General features: G+C 37.3%; 1 protein-coding gene across 33 annotated transcripts in view; it reads right to left on the bottom strand.

Annotated features, from left to right (window-relative positions):
* WDFY3 (WD repeat and FYVE domain containing 3) overlaps window positions 1–13,937 on the bottom strand; it is a 301,952-nt gene that overhangs the window by 87,462 nt on the left and 200,553 nt on the right. For 21 of the 33 annotated variants that reach the window (XM_078366917.1, XM_078366923.1, XM_078366915.1 and 18 more), the window contains 4 exons: window positions 13,676–13,796; window positions 13,236–13,453; window positions 2,545–2,780; window positions 925–1,059 (listed from right to left, as the gene is read on the bottom strand). In XM_078366917.1, the coding sequence (XP_078223043.1) occupies window positions 925–1,059; window positions 2,545–2,780; window positions 13,236–13,453; window positions 13,676–13,796 (710 nt within the window). The remainder of the gene's footprint in view (window positions 1–924; window positions 1,060–2,544; window positions 2,781–13,235; window positions 13,454–13,675; window positions 13,797–13,937) is intronic. The other 12 variants (XM_054253171.2, XM_054253175.2, XM_078366925.1 and 9 more) reach the window with 1 other exon arrangement.

Raw genomic sequence — 13,937 nt, 5'->3', positions numbered from 1 at the left:
CATGAATACTGTACACTTGAACAATGTATCTTCTGATACCTGCCCAGAGAGTGGGTTTTTAAAAACTTTTCTTAGATTTTATAAATAGGCACCAAAACAAAACTTCTAAAACATTCTAAATTAATACATTTAATGGTAATGTTCTGTTCTTAGATGACATAACAATAGTTTTGACTGAAATTAGATTTGTCAGGTACATGTAATTCAAGGAGTCAAGTTAAATTGTATAAATAAATTATATTAAATTGTAAAAATAAATCTGGTCATCATTCACAGTATTCCTGTCAGATCTATGGGAACATCAATTTTGTCTTTTATGCTTTCAATTCTTCATCTCTCAGTTAGACATAATCAGAGCAGAAAAAAAGCAAAAACAAAATCAAATGAAACTTGTATTGTTAACATCTCTGACCTTCAAATGAAAGTGATTTTGAAAGTTCAAATAATATATTATTGTAATAACATATACTACAAATATATGCTCATTATATATGTACTCATTATAATATATTTTTATTACATTAATAATATAAGTTAATGCTTATGAGACATTATGTATCAGGCATATTTATAAGTGCTTTATGTGTATATGGTATCTTATTAATTCCTCACAAAAACCCAAAGAGATACATTCTATTATTACCGCATTTGAAACACCAGGAAACTGAGGCACATAACTGAGGATAATAGATCTGAAGTACCAGAGGAGGGATTTTAACTCAGGCAGGGCTCCACAGTCCATGGTTTTAACAACTATACAGTCTGTTCTTACATTAGACCTAACTTTGTCTAACAAATGCATCTGAAGTTCCAGAGATCATACAGTAAATAAGTAGCTATATTAACAAAAAATTCCTTTATTTACAAAAAAGTATCACAGGCAGTAGGAACTCTCAATAGGTCTGAGTATCAGAGTGAACTTACTGAATTCAGCATACTGCGGAGCATTCCCAATAATAAAAAAACAGCTTCTGTGCATACATTATGGATAGAAGAGACCACAGTTCCGCTGGAGGCAGGAACTCCAAAGATATATGTCCAAATGGAATCCAAATCAAACTACAGAGCCAAAATTGACCAAATATTAGCCACCACTAATTTTTTTCAGTAGAGACCCTCATAAGTTCTAATACTCTAAAACTTCTTTGAAACAGTTTGTGTTTTTTTAAAAAAGTAAGTAACGATATAGACATAAAGAACTAGTACCCTTCTATATTTTAAAACTCATTTTTATAGTTATAAAAAAATTGAATACTATGTATCATTCTGTATCCTGCCTTAGGTACCTATGTTAAAAATATTGCTTTCTACTTTTTCCTAAAGAAAATAAAAATAAAATACATGTTAGCCAAGAGATAAAATTACAGAACCAACGCATTTAAGTAAAATCTTTAAATAAAGCAATACTAAGCTCACTTCTTTCCCATTCTCAGCAATATTTTAATTCCATTTTAGATTACTTACAGATAAGATATAATCAAATAAAAATTAATCTGAGACTTATTCATAGCTGTTTAATATATAAACTTTATGACTATGGTGCCATGTATACTGAAAAATTGCATAACCAACACAACCGTGCTAAGCATGAGTCTGTATCTTGATTTAATGGAATGGCACAGACTCAAGTGTTTACACTTAAAATATTTTGTCAACTACTAGAATTGATTTAAATAGCATTTGGCATTAGGACAGAAGCACAGCTGAATTTAAAAGCTAAATTCCTAGGTCTTTGCAGTGCCACAAACATAAACTATATACAGATATCTTTACTAGTCTTCAATTAGAAGTACAGGCTTACTGTTTCCCTAATGTGGATGGTACCTATTGTCAAATAAATTTTTTTTCCTGATCAGAATTTGCACTGAGAATCCTGTCACACTCACTTGAGGAGTGGTATTTAATTTATTGTATATAAGCTACTCCTTTCATTTTTAATTCTGCAGAAATAAATCACATAGCAGGCCAGGCACTATGGCTCATGCCTACAATCCCAGCACTTTGAGAGGCTGAGGCAGGAGGATCACCTGAGGTCAGGAGTTCAAGACCAGCTTGGCCAACATGGTGAGACCTTGTCTTTACTAAAAACACAAAAATTAGCCTGGCGTGGCGGAGCATGCCTTAATCTCAGCTACTCGGGAGGCTGAAGTGGGAGAATCACTTCAACCCAGAAGGTAGAATTTCAGTTAGCTGAAATCATGCCACTGTACTCCAGGTGACAGAGTGAGACTCTGCCTCAAAAACAAAATAAAAATAAATCACATAACAAAAGAGTTATTTAGATCACCATTAAATATCATCCAAAGTCTTTATGCATATATAATATATAGAGTAATCATATAAGAAAAAAAACGTAAACCGGGACAAAGTATTTCTTTTTGGTAAAATTTTCTGTGGTATTTTCAGATTTTTCTGTCCCAAATCAAACCTTAAATGTGGGGAAAGTGATGGAATTGACAGTTGGTTTTACAGTGATTATCCAATATTCTACGGTGAGTCTTTGGAATATACAATTTCACGCACCCCTTACTAGATAATTCCTACCTGGCAACCCTGCTTACTCCGGCAGCTGATGACAGGCACACTGACCTGCAGGTTCTCAGGCAGCTCACTAACTGGCTGCTGTAGAAACAATGCCATGAGGAGAAAATAGAGGGCAGGGACATTAGTGTGTTTAGGAAGGAATGACTGAAGGACTGGAAAACCAGGAAAATGACAAGCATCTCGGTTAATCTCCCTGACTGTCGATCTTCCACCAGCACTTCTGCCCACATTGAATCCTAAGAGAAGAGAAAAAGTAACAGTAAGTGCAAAATTAGCAACTGATAAACATGCTCTATTAACAAAGAATGAAGTAATTCAGCATGTGTAACATTTCTATCCAGACATTTCTATTACTATAGGCAACTAAGTATTCGATTGATAAATTAATCTTCAGTCAAAAGTTTTATTTTACCATTTGTTTGATTTTAGCAAGCCTGTCTATTAGGATATTGGTTTTGAAACACAGTTGAGGCAATCAGATACAAGAGTTTGAAAATACTTCTTAAGGGGATATAAGTTCTTATTGAAAGAAAGATCTCAGACGAACTCTAGTGTTGTTGGCTTGTATTTCCCTAAGAAAAAACTAAAACGCAAAATACAGTCAAAATTTAGAATGCTACACAAAATATAACTTAAAAATATCCTTGCTATATTTTTATTTTTTTGAGACACAGCCTTGCTCTGTTGCCCAGGCTGGAGGGACCTTGGCTCACTGTAATCTCCACTTCCTGGGCTCAAAGCAATCCTCCTACCTCAGCCTCCTGAGGAACTACTGGCATGAGCTACCGTGCCCGGTTAAGTTTTGTAACTTGTTATAATATAGTTAATATATTTAATTTGTCCTGAAAATCACGATAAACTAGTGAACCTTAAATTATCTAAGAATTTAGAGACAAGACTAAATGAATAAGTGAAACAATCTTTACTCAACATGATCTGTAATCTGTTGGAAAGCTGCTGGGCAGTAGGATGGCAAATCCAAGCCCATTGTGGCTGCAACTATCCACTGGCTGAGCTGAACATCCAGAATTCGTCTAGAAACTCAGCTTTTTTTTTTTAAGGAGCTGGTCAGTTCTTATTAATATAGCTTATGGCATCAGTGTTTCTATCAATCTTGTTTCCTCTGTTTTATGAAGAAATTCAGGATATACTCTAAACATCTGGTTCACCCCATACCTAGGGAAGTACTCAGTATACAGTGAATGTTGGTCAAATTTTCAACGGAAACTTCTGTGAATAGCAACCAATAGATAAAGAACTGATTCCGGTCTGAAGCAATTTGTATTTCAAATAGATATTCACATTTGTTATGTATTATTCTAAGAGATGAGGGTTCACTCTGTTGCCCAGGCTGGAGTACAGTAATGTGATCATAGCTCACTTGACCTCAAACTCCTGATCTCAAAGGATCCTCCTGCCTCACCCTCCCCAGTAGCTAGGACTACAGGCACATGCAGCCATGCCTGGCTAACTAAAAAAATTTTTTTGTAGAGACAGGGTCTTGCCATGTTGCTCAGGCTGGTCTCAAACTCCTAGCCTCAAGTGATCCTCCAGACTTGGCATCCCAAAGCATTAAGATTACAGGTATAAGTGACTGCACTCAGCATAGATATCCGTATTTTTTTTTCAACTTACTTTTTTCTGAAATGCAGTAAATTACATATTACAACTATTACATTACTTAATAAAGGAAAAATTTATGTCTAGGTGGCTTTTAAAATATTTTATCCTAATCAATTGCTCAGTGTAATGTGAATTCCAAAGTATGCTCTTCTAATAAAAAATTATATAGCAATTTACAAGCTCTTTCCCATATAATTTCTTAATCACAATGAACATGTGAGGTAAAAAAGTAGTATTATCATTTTTACAACATAGAAAACATGATTTCTTCAGTGTCACAATGTGGCATAAGTAGAGGCACTAGGATTTGAAAACTCATTTCTCTATTTTAGAGTCTGTAAAATTATTGTTTTCTTTGCCCTTATTAATGAAACTATGATTAAGCATTAATTTAGATACAAGTTACACTATGTGAAATATATTTTTAGCGCTGCCATATAAAAGAATGAGTTCATGTCCTTTGCAGGGACATGGATGAAGCCAGAAACCACATCATCCTCAGCAAACTGACACAGGAACAGAGAACCAAACACCACATGTTCTCACTCAGAAGTGGGAGTTGAACGGTGAGAAAACATGGATACACAGAGGGGAACATCACACATCGGGGGCTGTGGAGGGTGGAGGTCAAAGAGAAGGAGCACATTAGGACAAATAATTACCTGATGAATGTGGGGCTTAAAACCTAGATGACCTGTTGATAGGTGCAGCAAACCACCATGGCACATGTATACCAGAACTTAAAGTAAAATGTTTAAAAAAAACATTTTTATGAAGAAAAATTTGACAAAAACTAATAAATGTGAATTAAAAATTAAAAAAATATTAAGTTCCTATTCAGGTCAAGGAGAAATAGAATCAAATGAGCCAATACGTATACCTGTCTATACACACAAATATGTGTATGTGTCATATAGATATTCAGGGAAAATTAAATTAAGTGGGGTCAAATTGAAATTAAACTTAAATTGAATACCTAGATTTCTTCTTTGAAATCAGAACAGCATATGTATATGCATGCAAGTACCAATGAATGACAAAAAGATTCTAAGGTATGAAATCAGTTAGGTCAGATACAGTGAAAGCATCTCTTTCTAATATTACTGAAGTGACATAGGACAGAGAAAGCACAGGACTAACAGAAGACAGATTCTTAGACAGTATTATGACTGCCTAGCCAACTAACCTTATGTAGTTAATAGTCTTAATTTCCTAATTAGAGAAATTGATCCTTATTTTATATTCATTAGGCATATTTTCTAGAAAATAAAACTTATATGCTATAAAATATATACCTGTTTTCAGAATCATGAAGGACAAATGGGAAGATACATGTAAAAGAATTTTGCAGGGAGAGGACTCAAGATGGCGCTGTGAGAACAACCCAGGATTGAAGCTCGCGGTCAATGGCGGAAGGAGTGAGTCAGGGCCACATTGCCAGACGGATCTTTGTTGCCCACAGAACGGGAAAATTCCTAGGTATAGAGGAGACGCGGGATGCCAGGCAGAGGTTTTGGCTGGCGCAGCCGGTGGCCAGTGTGGCGGCAGCCCGCACTGTGGCAGTGCTACACAGCGGTCCGCACAAAGCGCGCTCGTCCGGGTGCCCTGTTGGGCTGGCAACCTGAAACTTGGGAGGTCTGAACTTGAGACTGAACGGGACTTGGACAGTGAGCCAGCCCAGGAGATACCAGGGTGACAGCGTTTGGGGTAGCACAGTGGGACAAACAAAATGGCGATTCCAAACGTGGAGGGGTTCCCTGAGGCCGCAGCTCTGTGGGGGAGGGGCGCCCGCCATTACCAAGGCAAACCGCCCCTACTGAGGTACACGCCCATTGCTGACGCAGCCTGCCGTTGCCGAAGCAACCCGCTACAACAGAGAGACTCCGCCACAGGGCGTAGCCCATGGCAGCAGGGCAGAGACCGCAGCAGAAGAGCAGAGCCTGCAGCAACAGGGCGAACCTCACAACAGCAGGGCGGAGCCTCGGCAGGCAAATAGTGATTAGACTGCCTCCTAGCTGGGCAAGACACCCCAACGGACATCCAAAAATAAAGCCCCAACCCCCGAAGACAGAGCATCTGAGAAAAAAAGGTTTTTTTTAATGAGTTATGTTGCAGCAGAATTAAACATAGCAGCCTAACAGCCCTGAATGAACAACAGAGCTCACAGCTCAGCACTTGAGCCCCTACAAAGTACAGACTGTCTCCTCAAGCAGCTCCCTGACCCCTCTATATCCAAAAGACTGACATTTGGCAGGCATCATTCTGGGACAAAGATAGCAGAAAAAGAAACTGGTAGCATCCCTCACTGTTCCGCAGCTGCTATAGGTGCACCCCAGACAAGCAGGGCCTGGAGTGGACCTCAGCAGTCGTACAGCGAAGGGGCTACACTGATAGAAGGAAAACCAAGTAACAGAAATACTTCATCATCAACAATCTGGGTGTCCACTCAGAGACCCAATCAAAAAGTCAGCAACTACACAGACAACAGGTGGATAAATCCACAAAGATGGGAAGAAACCAGCGCAAAAAGGAGGAAAACACCCAAAACCAGAACACCTCCCCTCCTAGAAAGGACCAAAACTCCTCACCAGCAAGGGAACAAAGTTGGATGGAGAATGACTGTGATGAAATGACGGAATTAGACTTCAGAAGGTGGATAATGACAAACTTTTGTGAGCTAAAAGAACATGTTTTAAATCAATGCAAAGAAACTAAGAACCTTGAAAAGAGATATGAAAAACGATTCAAGGAAATGATAACAAGAATGGGTAACTTAGAGAGGAATATGAATGAATTAAAGGAGCTGAAAAACACAATACGAGAACTTCGCGAAGCATGCACAAGTTTCAATAACCGAATAGACCAAGCAGAAGAAAGAATATCAGAAGTCGAAGATCAACTCAATGAAATAAAACGAGAAACCAAGATCAGAGAAAAAAGCGCAAAAAGGAATGAACAAAGTCTCCAAGAAATGTGGGACTATGTGAAGAGACCTAACCTATGTTTGATAGGTGTACCAGAATGTGACGAAGAGAATGAATCCAAGCTGGAAAATACTCTTCAGGACATCATCCAGGAAAACTTCCCCCACCTAGCAAGGCAGGCCAACACTCAAATGCAGGAAATACAGAGAACACCACAAAGATATTCTGCAAGAAGAGCAACCCCAAGGCACATAATCGTCAGATTCAACAAGGTTGAAATAAAGGAGAAAATACTAAGGGCAGCCAGGGAGAAAGGTCAGGTTACCCACAAAGGGAAGCCCATCAGACTCACAGCAGATCTCTCGGCAGAAACTCTACAAGCCAGAAGAGAGTGGGGGCCAATATTCAACATCCTTAAAGAAAAGAACTTTCAACCCAGAATTTCATATCCAGCCAAACTGAGCTTCAGAAGTGAAGGAAAAATAAAATCCTTTGTGAAGAAGCAAGTACTCAGAGATTTTGTCACCACCAGGCCTGCTTTACAAGAGCTCCTGAAAGAAGCACTACACATAGAAAGGAACAACCAGTACCAGCCATTCCAAAATCACACTAAATGCTAAAGAACATCAACATAATGAAGAATCTACAACAACTAACGGGCAAAACAGCCAGCAAGCATCAAAATGGCAGTATCAAATTCACACATAACAATATTAACCCTAAATGTAAATGGACTAAATGCACCAATCAAAAGACACAGACTGGCAAATTGGATAAAAACCAAAACCCATCAGTGTGCTGTGTCCAGGAAACGCATCTAACATGCAAGGATACACAAACGCTCAAAATAAAGGGATGGAGGAAGATTTACCAAGCAAATGGAGAGCAAAAGAAAGCAGGAGTTGCAATTCTCATCTCTGATAAAATAGACTTTAAAGCAACAAAGATCAAAAGAGACAAAGAAGGACATTACATAATGGTAAAAGGATCGACACAACAAGAAGAGCTAACGATCCTAAACATATATGGACCCAATACAGGAGCACCCAGATACATAAGGCAAGTTCTTAATGACTTACAAGGAGACTTAGACTCCCACACAATAATAGTGGGAGACTTTAACATTCCACTGTCAATATTAGACAGATCAACCAGACAGAAATAACAAGGATATCCAGGGCTTGAACTCAGACCTGGAGCAAGCAAACCTGATAGACATTTACAGAACTCTCCACCCCAAATCCACAGAATATACATTCTTCTCAGCACCACATCACACCTACTCTAAAACTGACCACATAATTGGAAGTAAAGCACTTCTCAGCAAATGCAAAACAACTGAAATCATAATAAACCGCCTCTCAGACCATAGTGCAATCAAGTTAGAACTCAGAATTCAGAAACCAACCCAGAATCGCACAGCTTCATGGAAACGGAACAACTGGCTCTTGAATGTTGACTGGATAAACAATGAAATGAAGGCAGAAATAAAGAAGTTCTTCGAAGCCAATGAGAACGAAGACACAACATGCCAGAATCTCTGGGACACATTTAAAGCAGTCTCTATAGGAAAGTATATAGCAATAAGTGCCCATATGAGGAGAATGGAGAGATCCAAAATTGACACCCTATCGTCAGAATTGAAAGAGCTAGAGGAGCAGGATCAACAAAACTCAAAACCCAGCAGAAGACAAGAAATAACTAAGATCAGAGCTGAACTGAAGGAGATTGAGACACGAAAAACCCTTCAAAAAATCAATAAATCCAAGAGCTGGTTTTTTGAAAAGATCAACAAAATAGACAGACCACTAGCCAGACTGATTAAAAAGAAAAGAGAGAACAGCCAAATAGATGCAATAAAATGATAAAGAGGAAATCACCACAGATTCCACAAAAATTCAAACCATCATCAGAGAATATTACAAACAACTCTATGCACATAAACTAGTAAACCTGGAAGAAATGGATAAATTCCTGGACTCCTGTGTCCTCCCAAGGCTAAACCAGGAGGAAGCTGAAACTATGAATAGACCAATAACAAGGGTAGAAGTCGAGGCAGCAATTAAGAGCCTACCACACAAAAAAAGCCCAGGTCCAGAAGGGTTCACAGCCGAATTCTACCAGACACACAAAGAGGAGCTGGTACCATTCCTTCTGAAACTATTCCAGATAATCCAAAAAGAAGGAATCCTTCCCAAATCATTCTATGAGACCAATATCATCCTGATACCGAAACCCAGCAGAGACCCAACAAGAAAAAAAAACTTCAGGCCAATATCCATGATGAACATAGATGCAAAAATCTTCAATAAAATATTGGCTAGCCGATTGCAAGAGCAAATCAAAAAACTTATCCATCATGATCAAGTAGGATTCATCCCGGGGATGCAAGGCTGGTTCAACATACGCAAGTCTATAAACATAATTCACCACATAAACAGAACCAAAAACAAAAACCATATGATTATCTCAATTGACGCAGTGAAGGCATTTGACAAAATTCAACAGCCCTTTATGCTAAAAACCCTCAATAAACTCGGTATCGATGGAATGTATCTCAAAGTAATAAAAGCTATTTATGACAAACCAACAGCCAATATCATACTTAATGGGCAAAAACTGGACGCATTCCCTTTGAAAACCGGCACTAGATAAGAATGCCCTCTTTCACCCCTCCTATTCAATATAGTACTGGAAGTTCTAGCCAGAGCAATCAGGCAAGAAAAAGAAATAAAGGGTATTCAAATTGGAAAGGTGGAAGCCAAATTGTCTCTATTTGCAGACGACATGATAGTATACCTAGAAGACCCCATCGCCTCAGCCCAAAAACTCCTGAAACAGATAAGCAACTTCAGCAAAGTCTCGGGATATAAAATCAATGTGCAAAAATCACAAGCATTCCTCTACACCAATAACAGACTTAAAGAAAGCCAAATCAAGAACGAACTGCCATTCACAATTGCTACAAAAGGAATAAAATACCTTGGAATACAACTCACAAGGAACATAAAGGACCTCTTCAAGGAGAACTACAAACCACTGCTCAACGTAATCAGAGAGGACACAAACAGATGGAGAAACATTGCATGTTCATGGTTAGGAAGAATTAATATCGTGAAAATGGCTATACTGCGCAAAGTAATTTACAGAATCAATGCTATCCCCATCAAGCTACCATTGACTTTCTTCACAGAACTGGAAAAAACCACCATGAACTTCATATGGAACCAGAAAAGAGTCCGCATAGCTAAGTCAATTCTAAGCAAAAAGAACACAGCGGGGGGCATCACACTACCGGATTTCAATCTATACTACAAGGCTACAGTAATCAAAACAGCATGGTACTGCTACCAAAACAGAGATATAGACCAATAAAACAGAACAGAGGCATCAGAGGCAACACAACATATCTACAACCATACAATCTTTGATAAACCTGACAAAAACAAGCAATGGAGAAAGGATTCCCTGTTTAACAAATGGTGTTAGGAAAACTGGCTAGCCATGTGCAGAAAGCAGAAACTGGACCCCTTCCTGACACCTTACACTAAAATTAACTCCAGATGGATTAAAGACTTAAACATAACACCTGGCACCATAAAAACCCTAGAAGGAAATCTAGGCAAAACCATCCAAGACATAGGAGTAGGCAAGGACTTCATGAACAAAACACCAAAAGCATTGGCAACAAAGGCCAAAATAGACAAATGGGACCTAATCAAACTCCACAGCTTCTGCATGGCAAAAGAAACAGTCACTAGAGTGAATCGGCAACCAACAGAATGGGAAAACATTTTTGCAGTTTACCCATCTGACAAAGGGCTGATATCCAGAATTTACAAAGAACTCAAACAGATTTACAGGAAAATAACAAACAAGCCCATTCAAAAGTGGGCAAAGGATATGAACAGACACTTTACGAAAGAAGACATATATGAGGCCAACAATCATATGAAAAAATTTTCATCGTCACTGGTCATCAGAGAGATGCAAATCAAAACCACATTGAGATACCATCTCATGCCAGTTAGAATGGCGATCATTAAAAAATCTGGAGACAACAGATGCTGGAGAGGATGTGGAGAAAAAGGAACACTTTTACACTGTTGGTGGGAGTGTAAATTAGTTCAAGCATTGTGGAAGACAGTGTGGCGATTCCTCAAGGCCTTAGAAATAGAAATTCCATTTGACCCAGCAATCCCATTACTGGGTATATATCCAAAGGACTGTAAATCATTCTACTATAAGGACACATGCACACGAATGTTCATTGCAGCACTGTTTACAGTAGCAAAGACCTGGAATCAACCAAAATGCCCATCGATGATAGACTGGATTGGGAAAATGTGGCACATATACACTATGGAATATTATGCAGCAATCAGAAATGATGAGTTTGTGTTGTTTGTAGGGACATGGATGAATCTGGAGAGCATCATTCTCAGCCAACTGACACAAGAACAGAAAATGAAACACCGCATATTCTCACTCATAGGCGGGTGATGAAAAATGAGAACACATGGACACAGGGAGGGGAGTATTCAACACTGGGGTCCATTCGGGGGAAAAGGGGAGGGCCAGCGGGAGGGCGAGGTGGGGAGGGATAGACTGGGGAGAAATGCCAAATGTGGGTGAAAGGGAGAAAGGAAGCAAAACACACTGCCATGTGTGTACCTATGCAACTGTCTTGCATGTTCTGCACATGTACCCCCAAACCTAAAATGCAATAAAAACAAAAAAAAAAAAAACTAAGTTCAAAAAAAAAAAAAAAAAAAAAAAGAATTTTGCAAACCACAATGTATTATTATAAATCTCAGGTGTTATTACTACTGCTGCTGCTTGTCTTCAAAATAAGCATTGCTGTCAATTAGCATTTAAACCTAGCATATTCAACAGAACTCACATTCAATTGTGCCTTTCATTGTTTATTCTCCAGTAGATATTAAAGCTGGTAAACTGAACTTCTTACTACCAAACTGTTCAAAACAATTATATCTGTAGATTAAATCTTTCCCCAGAGTTCATCAAAATAGTGATCTATTTCTAAGCACAAAACTACCTATGATGATCACTTAAAATGTATATTACAAAGCATGTAATTTTCTTTAGAAATCATTTCACAATGAAATGGAAATGACACCACTTTTCCTTTATCACATACAAAGTTTCTTCAGACCTTCTTCACATATGAAATAACAATACAACAGTACTATGTTGAAAGATCTGTCTTCCTAACATTTGCTTTGATGTTTGAAGTAGTAAAGGCAGTGTGTAGACATTGATACTTACATTTTTTTCTATAATTAAATTACATATTAAATTCTAATCCCTAATTTTCCCATTGGACTAAGGTAAACTGATATTCTCAATACAAGCTTCTTAAGATCAAACATCTGACAATTAGGTATGATTTACAAGGTAATGTTACATAACAAATGTATTTTTAAAATTTTTTAAGAACTAAATGACTTTGCCTTTAAATAAAAACACTATTTTCAAATACATATTTTACAAAGTAATATTACTAATATGAATGGAAATATAGGAGTTCAAATAAATCTCGCATAGGAAACTGCAATTTTCTAACATTAGGTAAATGCTCAGTTATATGTTGCAAACAGCATGATACTAATGAGCTAACATCCTTGTGTGGCAATATAACGTAATGTTAAAAGCATAGGCTTTGGAACTGAGTGAAATGAATTTGGTTTTCCAATCTGCAAAATAGGTATGATAGTATTTGTATCTCACAGAGTTATTGAGATGAAATATTATTACCTGGCAAGTGTTTAAGAACTGGCATCCAGTAAGTACTCCAAATAAATATTTATTATTATTATTATTAATTTAGTTCTACTGATAATTTAGTAGTTATCTACTTACAGATCAGTAAGACCTATAATACAAAAAGATCCTGAGGAATTCCCTGAGTTTTCAAACTTTAGTATCTTATCTCTGTCTTCAGTATAATTTGCCATTTAAAAAGCCCAATTTAAAATCTTCTAAGTTTTTCATTCTATCATTAATTAAATTTAGTATCTTTTTAATGATGATTAAACTGGAGAGGATAAGTTTCCATAAATTTAAAAATAAAACACAACACACCAGTTCATTTTCAAGCAGCTGACTAGAAAAGTCCCATACCTAATACAGTTCCAATCTTATTAGTTAAGACAGAATCTGTCTGTTCAAGCCATCCTCCACCACTGAGTCCTTCTTTAAACTTGATGAGAATAGACTGATTACTTAGTAGGACAACAAGAATCCTCATGGCTGCCGTAACTGTGGTGGAATGTAAGTGTTCCTCCATAAACATCATGATCCAGTCAAAACCCAGTGTCTTTACCAGTTCTTCACAAGCTCTATTGAAAGACAGATGGATTTAACAAACAAGAAACAAAATTAATTTCAGAAATTAGATTTCAAATCAAAAAGGAAAAAGAAGACTGAGTTTCATTCTTGAGACATTATAAATTTCAGGGTTAAAAAAACATATTTAAAGTCAATGACAATTCCTTCTTTTGCCTAATATGAATTAACTAGCAATAGCAAGTGGTATAATCACTTTTAAACAGATTACTTACTGCAAATTAATGCTTGTCTTTTCTTTAGATGTATAAATTAGTTTTAGCAAGATATCCAGAAGTCTGTTCCTCAAAAGTATAAGATTAGCAGATACAAGACCTCCAAACTCCTCTTCAGTTCCTAAAATAAATATAAATACATTAAACTTCTCTAGTAGATAAGCTAAAATAAAATAACCAACATAGTTCTTTGAAATCTTACTGAAAAATAAATCTTTTAGAAAACATTTTCTCTAGGACTGCTTTCCACCAACATGGACAA

This window comes from Callithrix jacchus, chromosome 3 (genome assembly GCF_049354715.1).
Source record: "Callithrix jacchus isolate 240 chromosome 3, calJac240_pri, whole genome shotgun sequence".
NCBI lineage: Eukaryota > Metazoa > Chordata > Mammalia > Primates > Cebidae > Callithrix > Callithrix jacchus.
Note: the sequence above shows the minus strand (reverse complement) of the source record. Positions and strands in the feature narration are given on the sequence as shown.